Source organism: Aspergillus pseudonomiae, assembly GCF_009193645.1.
Source record: "Aspergillus pseudonomiae strain CBS 119388 unplaced genomic scaffold BDV37scaffold_4, whole genome shotgun sequence".
In the NCBI taxonomy this organism is placed as follows: Eukaryota; Fungi; Ascomycota; class Eurotiomycetes; order Eurotiales; family Aspergillaceae; genus Aspergillus; species Aspergillus pseudonomiae.
Window position 1 is genome coordinate 422011 of NW_022475996.1, and position 20346 is coordinate 442356.

At 49.4% G+C, this 20346-nt stretch overlaps 9 protein-coding genes across 9 annotated transcripts; 4 read left to right on the forward strand and 5 right to left on the reverse strand.

Moving 5' to 3' along the window:
* Window position 1: 1 nt before the first annotated feature.
* On the reverse strand, window positions 2-1512 carry BDV37DRAFT_139160 (NADH:flavin oxidoreductase/NADH oxidase). Its single transcript, XM_032078815.1, has 2 exons — window positions 1195-1512; window positions 2-1135 (listed from the first exon to the last, which is right to left on the reverse strand). Exons 1-2 carry the CDS (start codon window positions 1360-1362, stop codon window positions 41-43), a joined length of 1263 nt encoding a protein of 420 aa, XP_031946304.1. The 5' UTR covers window positions 1363-1512; the 3' UTR covers window positions 2-40.
* A 515-nt stretch (window positions 1513-2027) lies between these two features.
* Window positions 2028-4434, forward strand: BDV37DRAFT_294534 (putative acyl-CoA dehydrogenase; the record flags this gene model as incomplete). The annotated part of the gene is made up of 4 exons (XM_032089653.1): window positions 2028-2464; window positions 2522-2738; window positions 2789-2851; window positions 2910-4434. The coding sequence occupies exons 1-4, from the start codon at window positions 2356-2358 to the stop codon at window positions 4432-4434; spliced, it is 1914 nt and encodes a 637-aa protein (XP_031946305.1). The 5' UTR covers window positions 2028-2355.
* Window positions 4435-5089: 655 nt separating this feature from the next.
* Window positions 5090-7306, forward strand: BDV37DRAFT_139134 (class I SAM-dependent methyltransferase). The gene is made up of 9 exons (XM_032078814.1): window positions 5090-5567; window positions 5643-5677; window positions 5741-5794; window positions 5855-5861; window positions 5912-5956; window positions 6013-6170; window positions 6236-6292; window positions 6344-6698; window positions 6767-7306. Exons 1-9 carry the CDS (start codon window positions 5487-5489, stop codon window positions 6998-7000), a joined length of 1026 nt encoding a protein of 341 aa, XP_031946306.1. The 5' UTR covers window positions 5090-5486; the 3' UTR covers window positions 7001-7306.
* Window positions 7307-9003: 1697 nt separating this feature from the next.
* BDV37DRAFT_268162 (sugar porter family MFS transporter) lies at window positions 9004-10709 on the forward strand (the record flags this gene model as incomplete). Its single annotated transcript, XM_032084132.1, has 2 exons — window positions 9004-9481; window positions 9535-10709. 2 exons carry the CDS (start codon window positions 9004-9006, stop codon window positions 10707-10709), a joined length of 1653 nt encoding a protein of 550 aa, XP_031946307.1.
* Window positions 10710-10776: 67 nt separating this feature from the next.
* Window positions 10777-12398, reverse strand: BDV37DRAFT_294540 (phenylacetaldoxime dehydratase family protein). Its single transcript, XM_032089654.1, has one exon. It carries the CDS (start codon window positions 12015-12017, stop codon window positions 11004-11006), a length of 1014 nt encoding a protein of 337 aa, XP_031946308.1. The 5' UTR covers window positions 12018-12398; the 3' UTR covers window positions 10777-11003.
* Window positions 12399-13888: 1490 nt separating this feature from the next.
* On the reverse strand, window positions 13889-14369 carry BDV37DRAFT_294542 (PaaI family thioesterase; the record flags this gene model as incomplete). Its single annotated transcript, XM_032089655.1, has 1 exon — window positions 13889-14369. The coding sequence occupies one exon, from the start codon at window positions 14367-14369 to the stop codon at window positions 13929-13931; it is 441 nt and encodes a 146-aa protein (XP_031946309.1). The 3' UTR covers window positions 13889-13928.
* Window positions 14370-14763: 394 nt separating this feature from the next.
* Window positions 14764-15239, reverse strand: BDV37DRAFT_278500 (Dabb family protein; the record flags this gene model as incomplete). Its single annotated transcript, XM_032086065.1, has 3 exons — window positions 14764-14869; window positions 14935-15163; window positions 15221-15239. 3 exons carry the CDS (start codon window positions 15237-15239, stop codon window positions 14764-14766), a joined length of 354 nt encoding a protein of 117 aa, XP_031946310.1.
* Window positions 15240-16385: 1146 nt separating this feature from the next.
* BDV37DRAFT_237818 (Zn(II)2Cys6 transcription factor) lies at window positions 16386-18643 on the forward strand. The gene is made up of 5 exons (XM_032080770.1): window positions 16386-16745; window positions 16815-17079; window positions 17132-17651; window positions 17703-18194; window positions 18249-18643. Exons 1-5 carry the CDS (start codon window positions 16460-16462, stop codon window positions 18507-18509), a joined length of 1824 nt encoding a protein of 607 aa, XP_031946311.1. The 5' UTR covers window positions 16386-16459; the 3' UTR covers window positions 18510-18643.
* A 784-nt stretch (window positions 18644-19427) lies between these two features.
* On the reverse strand, window positions 19428-19921 carry BDV37DRAFT_278502 (uncharacterized protein; the record flags this gene model as incomplete). The annotated part of the gene is made up of 3 exons (XM_032086066.1): window positions 19428-19508; window positions 19564-19688; window positions 19750-19921. 3 exons carry the CDS (start codon window positions 19919-19921, stop codon window positions 19428-19430), a joined length of 378 nt encoding a protein of 125 aa, XP_031946312.1.
* Window positions 19922-20346: the final 425 nt, after the last annotated feature.

The following is a 20346-nucleotide window of genomic DNA, read 5'->3' on the forward strand; positions in this document are numbered from 1 at the left end:
ATGTACATCTTTTCATGCCTCTAAATCATCACGTCATAGTCTAATCAAAGATCGACGGCTTGTAAACTGAAGGATCGATATAAGGTGTACCACCACGTCTGGTGAATCCCCAGCGAATCTGATTGGCCATGGAGATCTCAGTATTGAGGTGCTGGGCGAAAGTCCAAGCTAGACCGGGGTCCTTCTGGAACCCACGTCCGACCAGAGCCACGTCGATGCCCTCCTCCTCGAGCAGCTGGTTGGCCTGCTTACCGTTGGTGATAGCACCCACGGCGGAAACAAGCATCTTATCGCCAACGGCCTTCTTCACAGCCACAGCGAAGGGAACCTGGAATCCGGGCCCGGACTTGACCTTCTGCGCGGCGTGCACACCACCGGAGCTGATGTCGATCAGATCCACGGCACCTTGGGCCACGAGCGCCTGGGCGAACTTCGTCGTCTCGTTGACGTTGAAGCTCTGCTCGGGGAGGACCTCCTCGAGCCAATCGGAGGCCGACACACGCAGGAAGACGGGAACATCAGGACCGACGGCGTCGCGAGTCAACTGGGCGATTTCCAGGGGAAGACGAATGCGGTTCTCAAACGAACCACCATACTCATCGGACCGGTTATTGGACGCAGGCGAAAGGAAACTGGACAGTAGATACCCGTGGGCATTATGAATCTCAATGAAATCCGCCCCAGCAGCAATCGCCCGCTTACAAGCCGCCACCCAGGCGTTCTTGAACTCCTCGATATCCGCCTTCGTCATGGCCTTGGGCTTCGGGTATGAGTCAGCGAAGGGGATGTCGCTGGGTCCCTTGACGTTCTCGGGCCATCCGCCCACTTGCTCGGACGCGACGACGGCGCCCGCCATCCACGGCGGAACGGTGCTGGCTTTCCGGCCTGCGTGCGCGACCTGCACGCCGATCTTCTGGCCCTGGCTGTGCACGAATTCAATGACCCGCTTCATCGGCGCGATGTGGCTGTCTTTCCAGAGACCGACGTCCTGGGGCGTGATGCGGCCCTCCGGTTGCACGGCCGTGGCTTCGATCATCATCAGTCCTGGGCCGCGCTGCGCGATTCCACCCAGGTGCGCGACGTGCCAGTCTGTCATGTGGCCATCTTCGGCGGAGTATTGGCACAATGGGGCCAGCTGTCTGGTGTTAGTTTTGGGGGGCGAGAGACGAGTGACGTGGGATGGATAGAACTTACGCCCAGGCGGTTCTGGAAGGTGACGCCGCGGACGGTGAAGGGCTGAAAGAGTTTAGGCACTTTCTGGCCGTTGGTCTGCGGGTTGGCTGCTGTTCCCGCGGGCGGGTTCTGGGCGGGAGTGAAGTACGAGATGCCCTGAGCGGGCTCGACGTAGTCAGGGGTATGCATTTTATGCGTATGGATGTAATGATTTGGTCTTGTACTACGAAGATCTTGACATGGAACGTAAGCACTTTAAATACTACACACTTTGCACCTTGACCGAAAGCCTTCGAAATGTGCCCCACAGCCTTTGATTTCAAATCACCGCCGCAGTGGGTATACTTGAAGGCGACTTGTCACGGCAGTATACAGAGTCTCTGGGCATCATACCCAATGTTAGTCCGGTTCAGACTTTTTTCCCCTTGCCGATCAACCGTGTGCCGTGCTGATTGGACGGGGGAATTGGGGTTTTTCCATTAGTTCAATCATGGTTCCTTTCTTTTCCATGGGGCTTGTTCTATGGATTGAGAATCGGTTCTTTCCAGGACTTGAGTTTGCACACCTCAGGCGATTGGCGGGCGGTGAGCTTAGTCAAGGGGCGGCGAGATTATTCAGAAGTCGGACAAATGACTGGGGAAAAGTCTCCGAGGTCACGTGGATTAACTGTCGTGTATGCAGGCACGTGACTATATGTGACGTCGTATATCTTCTGTTTTCCTGAGTCTTGAGATCAATGGCCGTTTCGGTGGGCTGATTGGATAATGTAATCTGGACCAAGTACCGTGATCTGCGAGACGTCGCTGATTGGGCCAAATTCTAGGGGTCACGGCTCTTGTACTCATGGGGCATGATCGGCGTTCGTTACGTCTACGCTCCGCTGGTGTAGATAGGAATGTACGGTACTAGACAGACGGTTTAGTATAGATATTCATCTCTATAGAACCAGTGTCTTTAGAAATACCTGATATACCTGGGACTTGTGGAACTCGACGGCGTTGGGTAAGAGAAACTTGGCTCTCAAGCCACCACCTCCTCCCAGGTTGCCATAACCGAGGTAATCACGCGCTCTCCCACCGAGGCACGTTAGTGTATATCAAAGATGTGTAACTGGACTTCACCAACTTCGAACAGCCACATTTGGAAAGTCAATACCAATATATTAAGAAGTCTGGTATCATCATGGAGTCTGGACCTCGTCACGCCACTGTGGACCGTGGACATATCACGAAGCCTGAGCGGCTAGAGAACACATATACTTCCGACACCAGTCTTCAACGGGTTCTCTCCTGTACGCCTTACCACGGTCGCACTCTGTAAAACTTAAGGAATGAACTAATTCGTACAGGGTATCTCCCATCGCAGAAACTGGAGCAAGCCCAATCGCAACTTGTGGAGTTGGGCGAGGAAGCTGTGTCGGACCAGATTCGGGAGTGGAGCGCGGATGCCGAGAGGCATCAGCCATATGTGAAGGGATTCGATGTCTGGGGTCAGCGATATGACTATGATCGACTGATGACGAGCGAAGGGTGGAAGCAGCTGGGTAAATGGGGTGCACGGCACGGGTAGGTCGTCTATGTACCTCCACAATCCACCGATTTACTGACCGGTTAAGTGTCGTGTCGCTGGGATATGAGCCGACTTACGGGGCGGAGAGACGATTGGTTCAGTATGCTGTGTGAGTGGTTCTAATTTGGCCTGTGGCTTTTTAAACGCCGATCCTGACCCGGGGATAGGAACTATCTTTACTCTCCATCATCCGGGCTTTATTCCTGCCCTGTTAGTATGTCTGATGGGGCCGCGCTTGTTTTGAATCAGGAGCGCAAGAGCCTCCCTCCAGATCACCCCTTCCAGACGGCGTATCAGAAGTTGATCTCCACGAAGGAAGACTATTGGACTTCGGGTCAGTGGATGACCGAAAGAGCAGGAGGCAGCGATGTCCAAAATACGGAGACTTGGGCCACATACTCGCCTTTGTCACATAAGTCGAAGGCCTCCAACGGTCTCGATGAGGGTGACTACTTGATCAGCGGGTTCAAGTTCTTTTCTTCCGCCACTGATGCTAATATCGCTCTGATGCTTGCTAAAACGCCGTCGGGAAAGCTCAGTACGTTCCTCGCACCATTGCGGAAGACCGTCGTCGGGTCAGATGGCAAGCCTCGAGTGGTCACCAATGGTGTCCGAATCCATCGTTTGAAGAACAAGTTGGGAACCAAGGAATTACCTACAGCGGAGCTGGAACTTCAAGATATGCGCGCTCACCTGGTCGGCGATGTCGACCGTGGTGTGATGGCTATTGCACCATTGCTCAATATTACTCGGACTCATACATTCATTGGATCCCTGTCTGCATGGCGACGTGCCATTAGCATTACCAAGAGCTTTGCTAAAGCCAGAACAACGGTCGGCGAACCCTTGTGGCTTATCCCCATGCACCTGAGCCTACTAGCAGACCTGGAGGTGAAACATCGGGGGGGGATGAATCTCGGCTTTTTCACGGTTGCTGTCATGGGCGTGGTCGAAAATAACGGGGTCTCGACACCTGCGGCGCACCTGCCCACGAAAGGCAAGGAAGCCCATGTAGTGTTCCGCGCTTTGACAGCCATCGCTAAGGCAGTGATTAGCAAGAACGCAATTGCAGGGATTCAAGAATGCCAAGAGGGAATGGGCGGGGTTGGATACATGGATGAACCGGACGAGCCGGAGTTCAACATTGCTCGACTGCTCCGGAACACTGCGGTGAACTCCATTTGGGAGGGGACCACTAATGTGCTGGCGAGTGAGCTCGTTCGCTTCCTTCTCAAAGGTGATAATTTAGCCATCTTCTCCGCCTGGTTCGAGCGCACCTTGGCCTTGATTACGATGCCTGAGTTCGCGAGCGCTTTGAAACTAACATGGTCTGGCTTCCTTTCTCGGGTCAAAGCCACCAGCGAGCCGCGGTTCATTCTGGCGGATGCTCGCCGAGTCATGTTTACTCTTGCCTGGATACTCAGCAGTGCTCTTCTTGCTCTGGACGCCGAGCGAGACGCTGATGCCGTTGCGACCGAAATTGCACGACGGTGGATCCTGTCCGGTGAAGGCGGCGTTGGTGACATGGTTTGGCGAGACATTATTAGCATGCAGCATCCTACAGACGCAGGGCCTTCGTCGATAACCAACGAGCATCTGCGCTGGGACTGTCGCATTGCTTGGGGGGTAGAGTTGCCAGCAAAGCAAGTGTCGGGCCATCGGTCATTCCAGGGGAACGCCTCCAAGTTGTGAGTCGCATCATGCATGTGGTCGCCGTTGTCATGATCCTCCATGTGCGTTACTCGAGGGCTAATATTGGGGCCCACTTCGCATTAATTGTCCATAACATATGATTGTACATAACGTATGAAGCTACTCTAGTGAACTGGCCAAGGCCCTTGTCAAGGCTAAATTCCACCATAAAAAGGGGGTAACCAGAAGCCCAAAACAAAGAAAAAAAAAACGGATACGGAACCTGGTCTTGAACTCTAAAGTTCGCAATGCCTGCCAACTTTGTCGGGCGCTTTGTAGACTAGATTATCGTTCTCGTGCAAATTCCTTGATTTCCCGTGGTATCAGGCTGTACAATAAACTTCTGATGGGCAACAGATCGATTTTCACTTGAGTCTGGTAGCGGGGAAACTCGTGCCGATGGGTCTCCGAATATCCTTGAAGCGATGTGGATCGATTAATTATGTGATGACGAAGACTGGCGCATGGAAGTTGTCGCAGGTTGGAAAAGGGGATTTGACCATAATTCGCTAATTAGTTGCCGTTTGGGGCGCCAAACGTTAAGCCGGTGGGGGTCACGGGACGATGGGTCTCAACGGTCGTTAGCGTCTCCCTAATGATTTGTATATGTTTCCAACTTTCTTGAGCAAGACGCATCTCTTTACCTCGTCTGGACGTCCAGCCTGCATGAATTCTTCCAGTACTGTTGGTCAAAGAATGAGAGAATCCACCGACTCCGCTGCGATTGGCGGACTAAGCAATCAATCGCTCCACCGCCTATAAAACAACAAGATTATAGAGTGAGACTAGCGGAAGGATCGGCTGCAACGCTGATTGTTCGGCGAGAAAAAAACCACGCGGTGTAACTCGACTAATGTGAAATCGCACTCCGGTTTGGAAGATCCCGCGTGGGGAAAGGCCCAACTGTTACTGAGAGTGAGGAAAAGTCTCAATCGTCGCCCGTTTAACACTGGCAAAGCCCTTGTCTTCGCACTCTGTATGCATAATTCCTGCTGTTAACGACCATCTCTCTGTCCTCTTAAAACGCAAGACCGCAGGCCATTACAGCCACCATGGCCTCGTGGCAGGATGAGCGGCAACAGTTGGCCGTTCCTGAGTTACAGATACTAGCGATGGATCCTGTGCAGGTCGATGTGAGTTGATGCCACTCGGGGTCATGGTTGAGGCAAGTTGCGGTGAGTGTAGTGGCTGACGCTGATTTTCACCAGGATGAGCCATTCGCAGACTCCATCTATAATGAATCGTGAGTAGCTGTAACCGTTATTGTTTCACCGTGTATCGATTGTAAGACTGACGAGACTTATAGGTTAAACACTGCTAGTTTTATCACATCATTGAATTCCAGTATTTTAAATTATAAGTAGGTGGCCTATGACTGACTCCAGCCGTGACGGCAGATCTGACAAGGGTGACACTCTAGGTACGAAGTTAGTGAGCCGATCCTGCAAGCAATTCATGTTGCTGACTTCAACGCTAGAATGGCCGCCGTTATCATGCATTTCGCGAAGGAACATATTTGGTAGTATGTGATTCTGGTCACCTCCTGATCTATCGCCAGGTATATCTAACACCCGACAGCCGAATGATGAAGAAGAGCAAGATCGCATGGACCTAGCCCACCATATATATCGCTTACTTCTCGGAGGCGCTCTCTATCTTGCCCCAATCAAGAATGATGTCCAGCGGGTGCTGGACCTCGGCACTGGAACCGGTATCTGGGCGATAGATTTTGCTGAGTATGTGCATGGCTACAAGCTCACAAATGTGTGACCGAGTTCGACTGCTAACATCGTGACCTTAGTGAGCATCCAGCAGCACAAGTTATCGGCACGGACCTAAGCCCTATACAACCTAGATGGTATGCACTATCTCAGCGTCCCTGTACCTTATTAACAGTGGTAATTGGTAGGGTTCCGCCAACATGCACATTTGAGATCGATGACTTCGAATGTGATTGGCTATATACCAGACCATTTGACTTCATACATGCTCGTGAACTGGAGGGATGTATAGGCGATGATGTAAAGTTCTTTAAGCAAGCGTTCAAACATCTAGCTCCGGGAGGATATTTTGAAATGCAAGCAGTGACATCGCCTTTCCTTTCCGACGACGAGTCGTTAGCCAAGGCCCCAAATGCCAAGCAGTGGATGGACAATCTTGTCAAGGGGTTACGAAAATTTGGCAAACCGGTCGATAATGTCGGCGGCTGGAAGGAGAAGCTAAATGATGCTGGCTTTGTCGATCTACACCAGGAGATTCGCAAGGTTAGTAGTGTCTGGATTGACGTGCATACGATCTATTGTCTCAGTTGTTACTAACCGGTGAATAACAGCTCCCAATTGGACCGTGGCCTAAGGACCCTAAACTAAAGGAGATCGGAAAATACCAAGGTGTCCAGGAGCTTCAGGTCATTGACTCGTACACTCCCGCTATCTTTTCACGCGTCCTTGGCTGGAGCCGCGAAGAGATCCAGGTTTTAATTGCAAAGGTCAAGCGTGAGTTGAGGGATCCATCCATCCATTTGTATCTGCCGGTCTATTTCATATATGGAAGGAAGCCCATATGATTATGGATCACGATTTAAAATATTGTCTTTCTGTTATTCCTGTCTATCCCGTGATTGTCTGTTTTCTGCTGGGTCATAGGTTTCGCTGTATTTCCTTTGATCGGGTATATTAATGAACGCTTCCCTTCTTTCCCCTATCCCGCGCGTGTCATATCATGGCCTTGAGTGGACACAAAGGCATTGTGCAGTGGGGCAAGAACCTACTGCAATACAATCTCATTCTTTCTCGGTTGGGAGGGTCACTATCTGTTTCTTGTCAAGCCAAAATCACCAAAGTTTGTGGATGACGATATCACGACCGGACAATGCGGAATATGCAAGGTCTAACACATACTGTGAAACGTGACATGGCTCACTGCTAGACCACGCAATCTGCATTCATCATTGCTCACAGCTCCTTCAGTGAGATTTGTCGGTCAAAGATCGTCGGGGTCCAATACAGCTCTCGAACAAATACCGTGCCTTGTGACCTTCATCGATGGGATCAGACTATCATACTGTTCTAGAAGATTGTGATCATCACCATGGAACCCCTCAGTTCTTCGGATGCACGAATAGGAGGCAATCTAACAACCGGACACCAAGACTGAGCAACCTTCTGTATGCCCTTTGATGAGTGGCTCAAGTCTCAGCTGTGGGTATAGGTCCATTGCATCAACGCCAAGGGTGGCACTGCTGGAGTTTATCTCGTATAGCATGATGCTAGCTATGAACTCAAGTGCGGCATTTCTGGCTGATTCTTGCAACACTTGCACCGAACATGGGTAGAAAGATTTACAGCTTGGCCGTGATAAGATGGGAGTGATGTCCGTGATTGTTGAAGACTAGCATAATCCACAATTAGAGAAACGGACGATATAATTGCCTATGTGTGAAGTTGTGATACATTGTCGGGGTACAACAGACAATGTATCAAACGAGGGTGTTTCGAGGCCGACACGATTATCTTTTCATCGCAACATAAACCAATATTCTCTAGCTCAAAGGCACTGTACTACTGTATTTTTCTGATACAATATCCGCAATCAGCCCTGAATCGCAATGTTAGGCAGCAGTTCTACGGTCTCTCCACCGACGAGATGCCGAGGCTTGGCAGCAGCGTCAGGGTTAACACCAGATTTGCTACAGGAAGACTGAGAAGATGACTACCTGTGACGGTCACCTATGATACATGACCCCATTATCCCTGCGATATCAAAGGAATTAAGCTTTGTTTACAGGACCCTGTAGTGCAGATAAGACGAACTCCCGCCTGCAACGCGAGCCTGGGCTTTACCAGATCTTGCGACGGTGCAGTAACAGTTTCACCAATCATTTTCGGCTCGAAGGAGCTTTGTGGTAAGCTAGTCAGATCGCTAGTCTCATCTCCGAGTATTTCCTAGATACCAATGACAGTCGCCTTCAAGTGCCACTTTCATTGACCCGATCGGTGGCTTGGAGTGAACTTTCTCGGCCTTTAATCAAGGCACCTGGCCTCGGTTTCGGGCATAGTGACATGGGCCATGCCCTTCAACCCCACATATCTTGCAACCTCAGGGCAGGCAGGACGAGAGCCAAGACTTGGCTAGCTTCCAGATTCCTCACTGGGACGAATCCGCCGCCCTTTTGCCAAGTCCGCCATGGCGGAACAGCTCTGGGCGCGAAGGAACCAATGATAGTCAACAGTGCAGCGGAGGTTTAAAATATGTGACCCAAATGTACTGTCACCCCCATGGCCCGGCTTTCCCCATGATGAAACTCTGGCCGAGGATACCTGATTATAAAACTGGAGACGTTTCCCGGGGCCACCGGTCCGGGGTAAAACCCACAACCAACAATTCACATGGCCATCATGTCAAGTCCGGCGGAAAATGAGAAGAACTTCGAGACACTGTTTCCCAGTTCCGAACATATTCGAGACACCCGGTTCATCACCAAATGCCGCTCTGGACAAGGAAGCGCGTATACGGTATGAGCGTGACCGAGCGAGCTTTGGAACCAAGTTCTTCAAGTTCTTCGGATGGATGGGCGACTTGCCCGAATGGAAAATTGGTGGGGAAAAGCTCAAGGGTAGAGCCCTGAACTGGTCCATTGGGTTCATTGCTAGCTGCGGGTTCCTGATGTTTGGCTACGATCAGGGTGTTCTGAGTGCCCTGCTCACGCTTGATTCCTTTCAGGAGGTTCTCCCACTCATGACTCCTCGCGAGAAATCAAATGATCTTTGTTGGCTGGACAATCCGACTAATACTATTCCCCATCCTACGTACTGCACAGGCGACCCAAATACCCAGGCAGCAGGAGTCGCCATATACCAGATCGGATGCTGGATGGGTTCACTCGTAATTCTGGTTTACGGTGAACGCTGGGGACGAAAGTCGAGTACATTCTGGGGTTCTTCTATTATGATTATTGGAACTATCATGCAGGCGGCCTGCTTCGACTATGGTTTGTTCGTGGCAGGTCGTGTCGTTGGGGGTATTGGCAACGGCATGGTAACGTCCAGTGAGTCTTTCCCAAGGTGTCTTCTTCTAAGACAATCATACTGATCGAAGTAGCGATTCCAACATGGCAGTCCGAATGTGCTCGGCCGCATCAGCGCGGTGTCCTGATCATGCTCTCCGGTGCTCTTATATCTGCTGGTGTTATGATCGCATACTGGGTAGATTACGAGTTTTACTTCCTGACCGGTTCTGTCCGCTGGAGGTTCCCACTGATGTTCCAATCTTTCTTTACTATTGTTGTCATGATCGGCTTACTTTATCTTCCCGATTCCCCCAGATGGCTCACCATGCAAGGACGCCATGCTGAGGCTCGCGATGTCACTGCTCGACTTGTCGGTAAGTCAGAAGACCATCCAGAGGTTGAAGAAGAGTTACGCAACATCAATGAAGCGTTGGAGGTCCAGAGTCGGGGCGGTAGCTTCAAGTACCGCGAGCTGCTCACTAATGGACCGTCTCAAAACCTCCGTCGTTCTGCTTTGGCCATGGTCTCTCAATTCTTCCAACAGATGTGCGGTATAAATCTAGTCACATACTACGCGACCGCGATCTTTGAAAACTCTCTCGGTTTCGGGCCATCAATGGCGCGTCTTTTGGCCGCCTGTAATGGAACAGAGTACTTCATGGCGTCACTCATAGCTCTGCCACTCATCGAACGGACCGGTCGACGGAAGCTGATGATAATCGGTGCCTCTGGGATGATGGCGTCGATGGCGATACTAGCTGGTACTGTATCGACCGGAGAAATAATGGAAAACGGATCGCCCAAGCTGGAGACAAAGTACGGCGTCACGGCGACTGTGTTCTTGTTCGTTTTCAACTCGTTCTTCGCCATTGGTTGGTTGGGGATGACCTGGCTGTATCCCGCTGAGATCACAAACCTTCGCATTCGCATCCAGGCGAACGCTCTGTCGACCAGTTCCAACTGGATGTCCAATTTCCTTATTGTCATGATTACACCCCCCGCCTTTGCGAACTTAGGATACCAGACATACATCATTTTCGCAGTCTTCAATGCTGCACTTATTCCCTGCGTTTATCTCTTCTTCCCTGAAACCAAGGGCCGAACACTTGAAGAGCTAGATGTGGTTTTCGCTAGTGCTAATGCTCAGGGCATCTCGCCTGTGAAGCAGAGTTTGCAGATGCCGAAATTGACTGGCGAGAGTCTGGACCGCGAGTTGGCGCGCTACTTCGGTACCAGCAGTGATGAAGAGGCTTCAAGGGAGGATTAGATGGCATTCTTAGGATCTTAAATTGGTGGTTTGCCATCTAGCGGACTAGCTTTTTCTTTTCTTTTTTTTTTTTTCCGCACTAGAACAGTTTTGGCTTGACATTGACGTTTATAGAGACCTGGGATTTATATAGGCGGAGCGGCAATGTACATGTTTTCTTCTCCGAGCTCTTTTTGATAGAGGAAATTGGAATATTTTACATACAGCTGTACAGGGCATACATCGCCTATACGCCGCCCCATGAACCCCACTCACCAATCCGAAGCTTTAGACCGTCCCGCCTCAACCTGGACTCTAAGCAGAATCCCACTCAAAACCCATCAACCCCGTCCCATCCCAACACCCAACATACTCACAATCCAAGCCCCCAGCTTTCAAAATACTCGTCTCCACCCACAAGCAAATGCCCCCAGTCTCAGCTAACTCCCCACCAGGCCCATAAGCCTTCAAAAAGTCCTTCCTGAGCTGCACATGCACTTTACTCATCCTCCCCATGCGCTCCATACACTCCATATCCAGAAAATAGAACAGCTGCACCTTGCGATTATAACCGAACTCCTCGGGCTCCCCATCCCGAAACCTCCCACTTCGCGGGTCATAACACATTCGCTTATCCAAAAGCCCCGTCTCCGAGCCCGCAGACTGTAACTCACTCAACCATCCCGTAGCAGACGCATCAAACTTCCCAAACCACGTTTCCCGTTCCACATCCGTAAGACCCGAATGATCTTGCCCTTCGACCACGAAGCACAGATTCTCCGGAAAACGGGTCATGCGCACTCGACCATGTCTTATGTCCCCCGTGCCATCCCTCTTCCGCGGCGGCCCCTTTAACGGACTAGGTAACCTTCCTTCAGGACCACTAGCAGACGCGATCGCAGGGATACGGTGATAGTAACAACCCCAATACCCAGTCTTATCCACAAGGGGCGCACAGGGTCCCAGACAACCCATCCCGATGTTCTGGGGCTTGTTTGTAGCGTGTTGGGTTCTGTCAGATGCCACGGTGATGGTCTCACGGTATATGCCTGCGTCGTCCGGGAGGGAGCCCCAGAAGGTCATTACGGGGTCGCTGTGCCACCATCTTTCGTAGTCGGCTTTGGTGGGCCAGTAGGTGAGGTGGATTGTTGTCGTTAGGGGGCCCGGGCCCGGGTGGGCTAGGGTTGAGGTGTTTCCGGGGGGCAGGTGTGGTGTTAGGAGGGCAGTGAGTTGGGTGCTTAGCGGCGAGGGGATGTCTGTGGAGTGTTGTTGGATTCCGAATATGGTGTAGACTATTGAGGATGTTTTGAGAGGCGTTAGGGCGTACATTGTTGGGATTGTTCTTGATCTGGGGATGAAGGGGATATTATGAATACGGGGGTGCACTGGTGGGCTGGCACGGTGACGCGTGTCTTCGGGCTTATGAAGGTACTTTATGGGATTCTTTTATTGTCTTGCAACCTGGTTCTCGGCCCGGTCTCGAACGTCCGCTTTGTTCGGAGATGATCGATTTGTAGAAGACCAGTAGCAGGTTAGTAGTACCATTTGGGGAATCAATTGGTCATACAATGCTCCTCGTATCAGCCCATAACCGAGATGTGGGGATTTACAATTACTACCCTACAGGGAATACCCATGAATGGAGACTCCACAAAACAACATTGGCTGAGTTCGGTCAAAGTGATCGAGATCCGGTCTATGAAATCCTGCAGAAACTATCTTTCCGACGAACCGTAGAAACATCTACAGGTACTTTATCTGCTCAGCCTTTCAGGAATTCTCTTCAGCAGGATATACTTTGTACGAGGTTTGACAGAGGATTAAAAGCAGGTCACCTGTATACAAATCCCGGGTTCCATGGAACTTGGCAAGCCAGAACGTTGCATCGCCCTTGGAAAGTATATTGGTCGGTATGACATTATGTGGCGATTCATGACGGGCCTCTTAGAGTTAGGGAATGCCTCGATCACGAGCCATGCGACCTGCTCGGTCCAGCCCACGCCAGGCTAATAATACACGGTGTTGGAACCATAGTTCATGTTTGAACAGTCAATATGAGCCATTGTTTGGCGATGCTTCTCATCTTCGAGGCTTAAACCAACCGTGAGGTGATTGAGCCGTTATTGAAAAAAGTAGCACCTAACTGGGAGTTGAAATGGATTTCGACAGCGAATCCTCGAGACTAGAGCACACTAACGCAAGCTTGCCCTGGAGGCACTAGCTAAGGTGTTCCTGAATTTCTTCGTGCTGTAGTTGCCAAGGCACACCCACACCACTCACCAGGGTCACCATCAAGGCAATAAGAATGAAACGCTCCTTATGCAAAGGGGGATCATGCGGGGGTTGCGGCGAAACTCGAGGTTGGAAGAGAGCATTCTTCTGGCCGTGATGTCCCAGGTCGAAATTGATAAAAGTATGCAACGCTCCCAATCAATTTTGTTGAAAGCCTCGTCTTCTTTCTTGCAGAGGAGTCAAAAGCCTTGTATGCGCCACGCCTTATTTGCCGACAAGAAACCCTCCCAGTAGGTGTAATATTGATTCAGTGGCATCGCATCGTGGAAACCACCCCAAAGAGACGATGAGAAATACGGAGAAAGTCCTCCATTATTGAGACTTCGCTTGATGGGTGTTTCGACCAATGATTGCCATCTGTTGAATGTCAACATTAAGTCAGGGTCATGCTTTCGGCTGCAACAACCTCTCTAGTCTACAACTTAGGGTTAGCGATACCATTGAAATATCACGCGAGTCGGCTGCTAGTTAGTGGAGACCTTCTAGTGTTGTAGGATCCGAACCAAAACTCAAGCTAGCGTCTCAAGATTACAACCTTATCTACGAATTCAATTGTTTTGTATCCGCTGCAACATTAACGTTTGGCTCAGACATTCCAGATCTGCCTGCGGCACCATCGAAGCCAGAACAAGATCTGAGAGACGACTATGATAATAATATGAAGCGGAGGTACAGGAAGAAAACACAGTGTTACCATGATAGCCAACTTAGCCTCTATACATCAGAGGCATAAGATGCTTAATATAACTCAATCCAACCTCCAATCTATTCTGTACTAGCAGTTCCTCTACCAAAAGCTCAAACCCTCCTTAAATTGTTTGAGATATTTTTAGCTAAAATCCCACAAGTAGAGCTCCTTAGCCATTTCTTGCCCTGAAACCTTTTGACAGTATATGAGTAGTCCCTTATAATAACCCACTTTTACCACCATCTATGCATCCCGCAAAATCAGTCCCGCATGCGTACATACTTTGTATGTAGCCCCGTCGCAACCATCACACGGTCCCCATTTTCCTTGACCTTCTCAATCTCCACCGATACGAACGCCAGCGTTCCCCCAACTTTCAGCGCCCGCCCTGTAATTTCCAGAGCCTCCCCCTGCGTCGCCGACGAGAGATACGAGACATGCAAATCAGTGCTCACGCCAGTATAACTAGCGCCATGCGACGCGATGGCCATCCCCGCCGCCCAATCGACGAGGCACGCAGACAGCGTGCCATGTAGACCCCCTTTGGAGTTGGTGTGATTCTCGGTTACTCGCAAACTGGCGTGGATGGTCCCCGGCGAGGCCTCGGTGATTGTAATATTGTCTAGCAGGAGGGCGTAGATGGGGCTGTTGGCGCGTTGCGCATCCCAGACATCGCAGACATGGTTTAATGTGGAGTTCATTTTGATATGTTATGGAACTGTATAAGGATTGCGGAATATGTTGAATGAGGGTTGTCTGGCTGGGGTTGCTCTCACTCTTTATTGGGGCTTTCTCGGACCGGGGCCTATCCGAACCGACCGGACGGGGCCCGTCTATCGGCTCATCCGATGGATGTATTCGAGGAATTATTGCAAATATGAATATTCACCTCAAGAAACGAAAAAGCTAGTCAATGTTTGTAAACTGGAATGGTATACCTCCGTGCTCTGATACATATATGTATCCCTATACTCACTCTCCACCCTTGCCAATGCTCAAAGCAAAGAAAGAACCTATGGAGAATATCCGTTTCACGAGTACATGATGGTTTACATAAACAGTAGATCACAACATAAACAATTTAATCTAATAGCTCTATACTAACAAGGGAAATTGACACATATATTCATCTTCCGGGTCCACCTCGAAATCAAACCGCACCAGGTCCTCTTTATACGGAAACATGTATGTTGAAGTCACCCTACAGTAAATTGGGACACTTAGTACACCAACCACCAATATTCGCGCTTAAGGACAAAAACGTACCAGTGATGCTCCTGACTAGCCTGGTACTCAGCTAAAGCGGCTTGGTTCTCATGATAGCTCACAAGAGCGATCTGGAATCCTTTGCTGCGATCAATCGGGTCGGTGACACTGGGACCCCCGACGATGAGTCTTCCCGCTTTGACGCAGGATAGTTTCTTCAACTTTTTTAGTTCGGTGACAAAGGTCTTCCTGTGCTCCTCGCTGACATCGGAGCGGAACTTGAACAGCACTGCATGAGTGTATTAGAAACATTGGGTGTGTCCTGGGAGCTTGGAGTCCAACTCACCGATGTGGATGAGAGTCATTATGGAGAACTCGATTGTCTATAGGATGACTGGGAAGATGGTTATTTGGAGTTAGTTTGTGTAAAGAATAGAATATGTGGGTTTAAATAAGTGTGAACTCGGCGTAGGATTGCGGTGTTCATGGTCTGCGGATGGAAGCCGTCGGTGCGGATGCGCTCCGCTCTCCCGAATAGCGGCATATATGAGACACCTCGATACTAGTGTTTGGATTCAACAACGCCAAAGTAAAGTGCTATCCTTCGTGATATCGGTCTAATCAGAACGATGACAAATGTATAAAATACCTCGCGGGCCATTGTACAGGTCATCGAATGAGCAAACCTACCACGCGAATTCCGTTGTCTGTCCCTCTCAGAACATTCAATTCTTCAAGACCCGGCCGGAAGTATGGCACAAGATGCTGAAGGGATCGTTTTGATTGCGCATTCGACTCTGGGGACTGTGTTTGTGCATTCAGCGAATGGAGAACTGGTTCTAAAGATCAAGAGCCATAGGGGGGTCCATATGACCAATGGGACGTGGGGTGGTCCGTTGATGAACGTGCTCTATATAGTTAAAAGTGAAGGACACTACAACCGCAATCAATGTAGAGGTTCCACCGGGTTGGCCAAAAATTAGCTGGCTACCTGTAGGTTACTTGACGAGTCCTGTACTAGATCCAGACATACTCTCCAACTTTTTATTTCAAATATAAAATAGTATATAAATTACTAATAGTGAAATATTCTTTCAGGGCGAAGTGGTAATAGGCCCAGATGATCGGCGTTTTAGTGCGCGTCCTAGGCATACAGTTCCATACGTGGCAGTGACTAGACTTAACCCTAGGAGCCTCCTATAGAAGGCGCACGCATTCTCCAGATAATAAATCATCTCCTACTATCATAGCTTCTCTTTATCGTTGCATTGTCTTTTCCTTTCTTCTGTTAGCTGCAAACTAGAGCGATTATTGCCACTCTAAGATTCAAAACAAGAACTCCTGAGACCTGACTCTAGGGCTACGGGCCTGGAACCTTCCTCCAGGGGCGAACTGTTTAGTAAGCATACCCTTACCTCGGGTCTTTCAGTTGCAAATCGATCTAGGGCATGGCAATGAGACTCAAGTCCAACAGCCCGCACTGCATTATCTTTCACATTCTAATTTTCACGGGGACACTTAAAAACTTACACGTCTTGGCAGCTGTGTGAATCTCCGCTCTCCGGATCCCTTCCCGCAAGCACTCATGGCAAGTCATCTAGATCAACCTTCCATCGGTCCGGAGAACCCTCCACCCCAACTGGAATGTCCTATGCAGCCCACTGCAGAACAAAGTGACCATGACATAGCCTATCATCCCTCCCATAAGCGGAATGCCTGTACAACCTGTCGGCGGATGAAGTCCAAATGTGACATGGAAAAGCCTACCTGTGGAGCTTGCTCTAAATATAACCGAGCATGCACCTACGAGGCAACGCGGAAGAAAAGTGGTCCAAAGCGAGGATATACGGCCGTCCTGGGTTCTCGATTAGGTAGGTCTGAAAACCGGCGAAGTCATGTAATTAGGTTATGAATACTAATGTTGCTCGCTCATTGAACAGCACAGGTGGAGGCACTGATTAGTACCCAAATGCTTGGTATTGCAGGGAATCAACCCCCTTCTGCCACTTTTCTGGACGAATGGGTGGATGGAGCCGCTGGCACTAATATGAACGATACTGGTTCTCATCCAAACTCAACGGCAGAAACCGATTCCTCGCCATCAAGCGCGACTGACGGGACATATCCAGGACCCGCCGTCGCGATGGATATGATTAGTTTAGGGTTAGAAGAACCTCTCCCAGATAAAGACGTTATTGATGACCTGCATGTCTCCTAACTCCCGTATCTCAAAGTGGGATTCTGCTAATATATACAGGAACCGGATCTACTTCGAAGATGTCCACATTTATATGCAGATCATACATCATCAGAGGCACCTGGCTGCGTTGAGCAATGCCGCTCATGCCCAGCCCCCAATTTGTCTTCAATACATGATCTGGTGCCATGCAGCCCTAGTCAGCGAAAAATACAATCCCCTACATCCAGCATTCTACGAAAGAGCCCGCAAGTACGCCGAGGCGGATGAGATGAAAGGCTATGGCGCAGGGATCCTCTCATTATCACATGCTCAAACATGGCTCCTTATCACTGTGTACGAGTACAAGATGATGTTCTTTCCGAGGGCTTGGTTAAGCTGTGGAAAGGCATCTAGGCTCGCGATTATGCTAGGGCTGCATCAGCTAGACAGCCCGAATCCCCAGGCAAAACAGTGCTTCATGCCTTCTACGGATTGGGTGGAGAAGGAAGAGCGACGGAGGGTCTTTTGGATGACATTTTGTATTGATAAATTTGCCACCATTGGAACAGGCTGGCCTGTCGGGGTCGACGAGGCAGAAGTAAGCTCTCAATCTTGTCCTCAAATGCGAGTGGCGTATTAATAAGTACAGGTCATGACAAATCTCCCTGCTAGTGAGGAAGCCTTTATTACAGGCCAGTCGGAGCCAACGGCATGTCTTAGTGATGTTTTAAAGGGAGAGGGACTCGCAACATTGTCCCCTTCGGCAAGTGTCGGCTTCGTGTCGTGCATCTTCGGCCGAATTACAAACCATCTTCGCCTCCCTCACTCGCAGAACGACGATAGTTATAGTACTGGAGGCTTTTGGCAGCGGCACAGGTCTTGCGACGAGATTCTGCTCAATTTTGCTCTGTCAATGCCAAATCATCTCCGTCTTCCCAATGGGATGGGCGATCCCAATATCATTTTCTGTAACATTGCTCTTCAAACGGCCGTTATATGCCTTCATCAAGCTGCGATCTACAGAGCGGAGTGGAACAACATATCAGAGTTTCCGATTGTTGAAAGCAAGCTAAGGTGCAGTGCTGCTGCTCAGCAAATTCTGGAGATTATAAAGATGGTTGGTCCTATAAGCATGAGCAAGGTAAGCTTTCTTCTAGTCAGTTGAAACACTTCGTAAATCACTGACGGGGTGTAGGTGAATCCTTTTGTGTCATTCTGTGTCTATGTGGCAGCACGCGTGTACATTCAGCATCTCAAGCTTCATCCTGATGATACAGAAGCCCACTCTGCTTTCCAGTTCTTCCGTTCGGTTATTAATACCCTCAAAGCTACAAATCCCCTAGCTGAATCCTTCCTCTTCCAGTTGGATGTTGACAGTGAAGGAAGGTCTTTCGAAGGCCTTCGGCTACCGACAAACAATTTCCCCATTTCGATGCTTTCTCCTAGCAACCTATAGCAAGACTGGATTTGGTTATACAATGATCCCTTTCTCCTTGGAACTTATATATAATCTACACATTCAATTGATCCCTGCTTTGTATCGTGTTGCGTTCACGTAAGTAGTCATTCATCTTTGTACCCTAAGTAGCCAGCTTCCAACATACATATTAATATCAGAAGCTTGAGATTCACAATATTTAAGAATACACATATCATTAACACATTCTGGATTTAGAGTAACAGCAACAGAATAAGATGTCTCTCCGGTACCAAAATACTCTATCCCAAAGACCACCTGTTCATCAGCCATCGCTTAAACTAGCCCACTGGATGCCTGGAAGCTACCAAGTTATTAATCCACCCTCCCATTTTATTCACAATACCTCAGATCAGCCAAATAATCCCAAGAAAGAACGTAGATCACATCCCCTTATCGACCCTGGCCACAAGGTTAGGGTTGTCGCAAGGCCCCACAAAATAGTGGAGAAGAGTAAGAGTCGGGGCAACAATCTCTCCGATGCAGCCCTAGGAAATCTTAAATTCCTACCAATAATTATTTTTCAAGACTAACCAAATCTAGGTTACGTTGCGTAGGTTAGATGGTCTTCTGGTGCTGGTCTTCTTATCCTAGGTTGATTAGAGACGCTACTTTGCTTTTCTAATTTTTGGGGATCTAGAATCCCATAGTGGAGCTGTTCCTAAGAGTAGGTCTTCTGTGTCTATCATGATTGTATAACATTGTCCGTGACTCTGCAGTTTAGTGACTATATTAGGTATTCAGCCTCTGCGGAGCTACTATCTTTGTCTCAGAGATTGGATTGGTGCTAGAGAGCATTATCCTCGAAAATCCATAGACAGACGTGTTTAAATTATAGAATAGCAAGATCAACTACTATAAAATACATTGATTCGCAAAGTTTATACAGCAAAGCGCTCAATGGGGTTGAGTCCCATGCTCCAGCTGGGATCGAATAGAGGAGACAGCGTCACCAACACAGACAGCACAGTTGTTAGACTATTCATAATCAGCATTGGTAGAGGACTTAGAATCCATAAGGAGCAGGACACACCTGAGTAGGAACCAAATCAGCGATAGCGCTGCTCACGCACTGAAGGTCAGAAGCAATGTCTGAGCCCCTACCAACGATAGCAGCATTACAACTCTTGACGGCCGGAATGAGTTGCTGGAAGCAAGCTTTTGGCAGAGGGTATTAGCTTTCAGTTGAGCTCACAATCTTATTCCTAAGGGAACGAACCGGGAACGCTGCAGTTGCCCGTGACTAGGAGGGACTCGAGCACTGGTCCGGCATCCTGTACAATTTTGGAGGCATTGAAGGCTTGGAGGATATTGTGCAGGTCGGGAGTCTCCGTCGGAGCGGCCATCGCGGCGCTGGTACAAAGCGCCACAGCTAGAGTAGAAACGCGCATGGTGAAGTGAAAATGGATAGGATAGTGTTGTGAGCGTCTTTTATTGTTCTCTTGAGAGAAAGTGGGTTGGGTGTGGTCGGCTTATATACCCTTGGCCTGGAGTTGTCTATAATCCGTGTGACCAGTTCCTGCTGATCATATCACTTTTGGTTCCTGAATGCCGCTCGTGGTTCTCCTGTGGGTAGGGGTTTAGTGGATAGTATTGTTACTACCTATTGAATAGTAATCATAACAACAATGACAATGTCCTCGGGGAACTCTTGGTCATCCTCGTAAGCCTTGTCTGGCCCTATCTCTTTGAACGACTTAAGGGGGATGTGGGCCAACCGGTGGGCCGTCTTTCTCCAATACCCCTGGCCACTGCAACCTCATGTTTTACAGGTAGAATCTAAACGGACTAAAAAGTGGAGTACAAGCGATAGGAG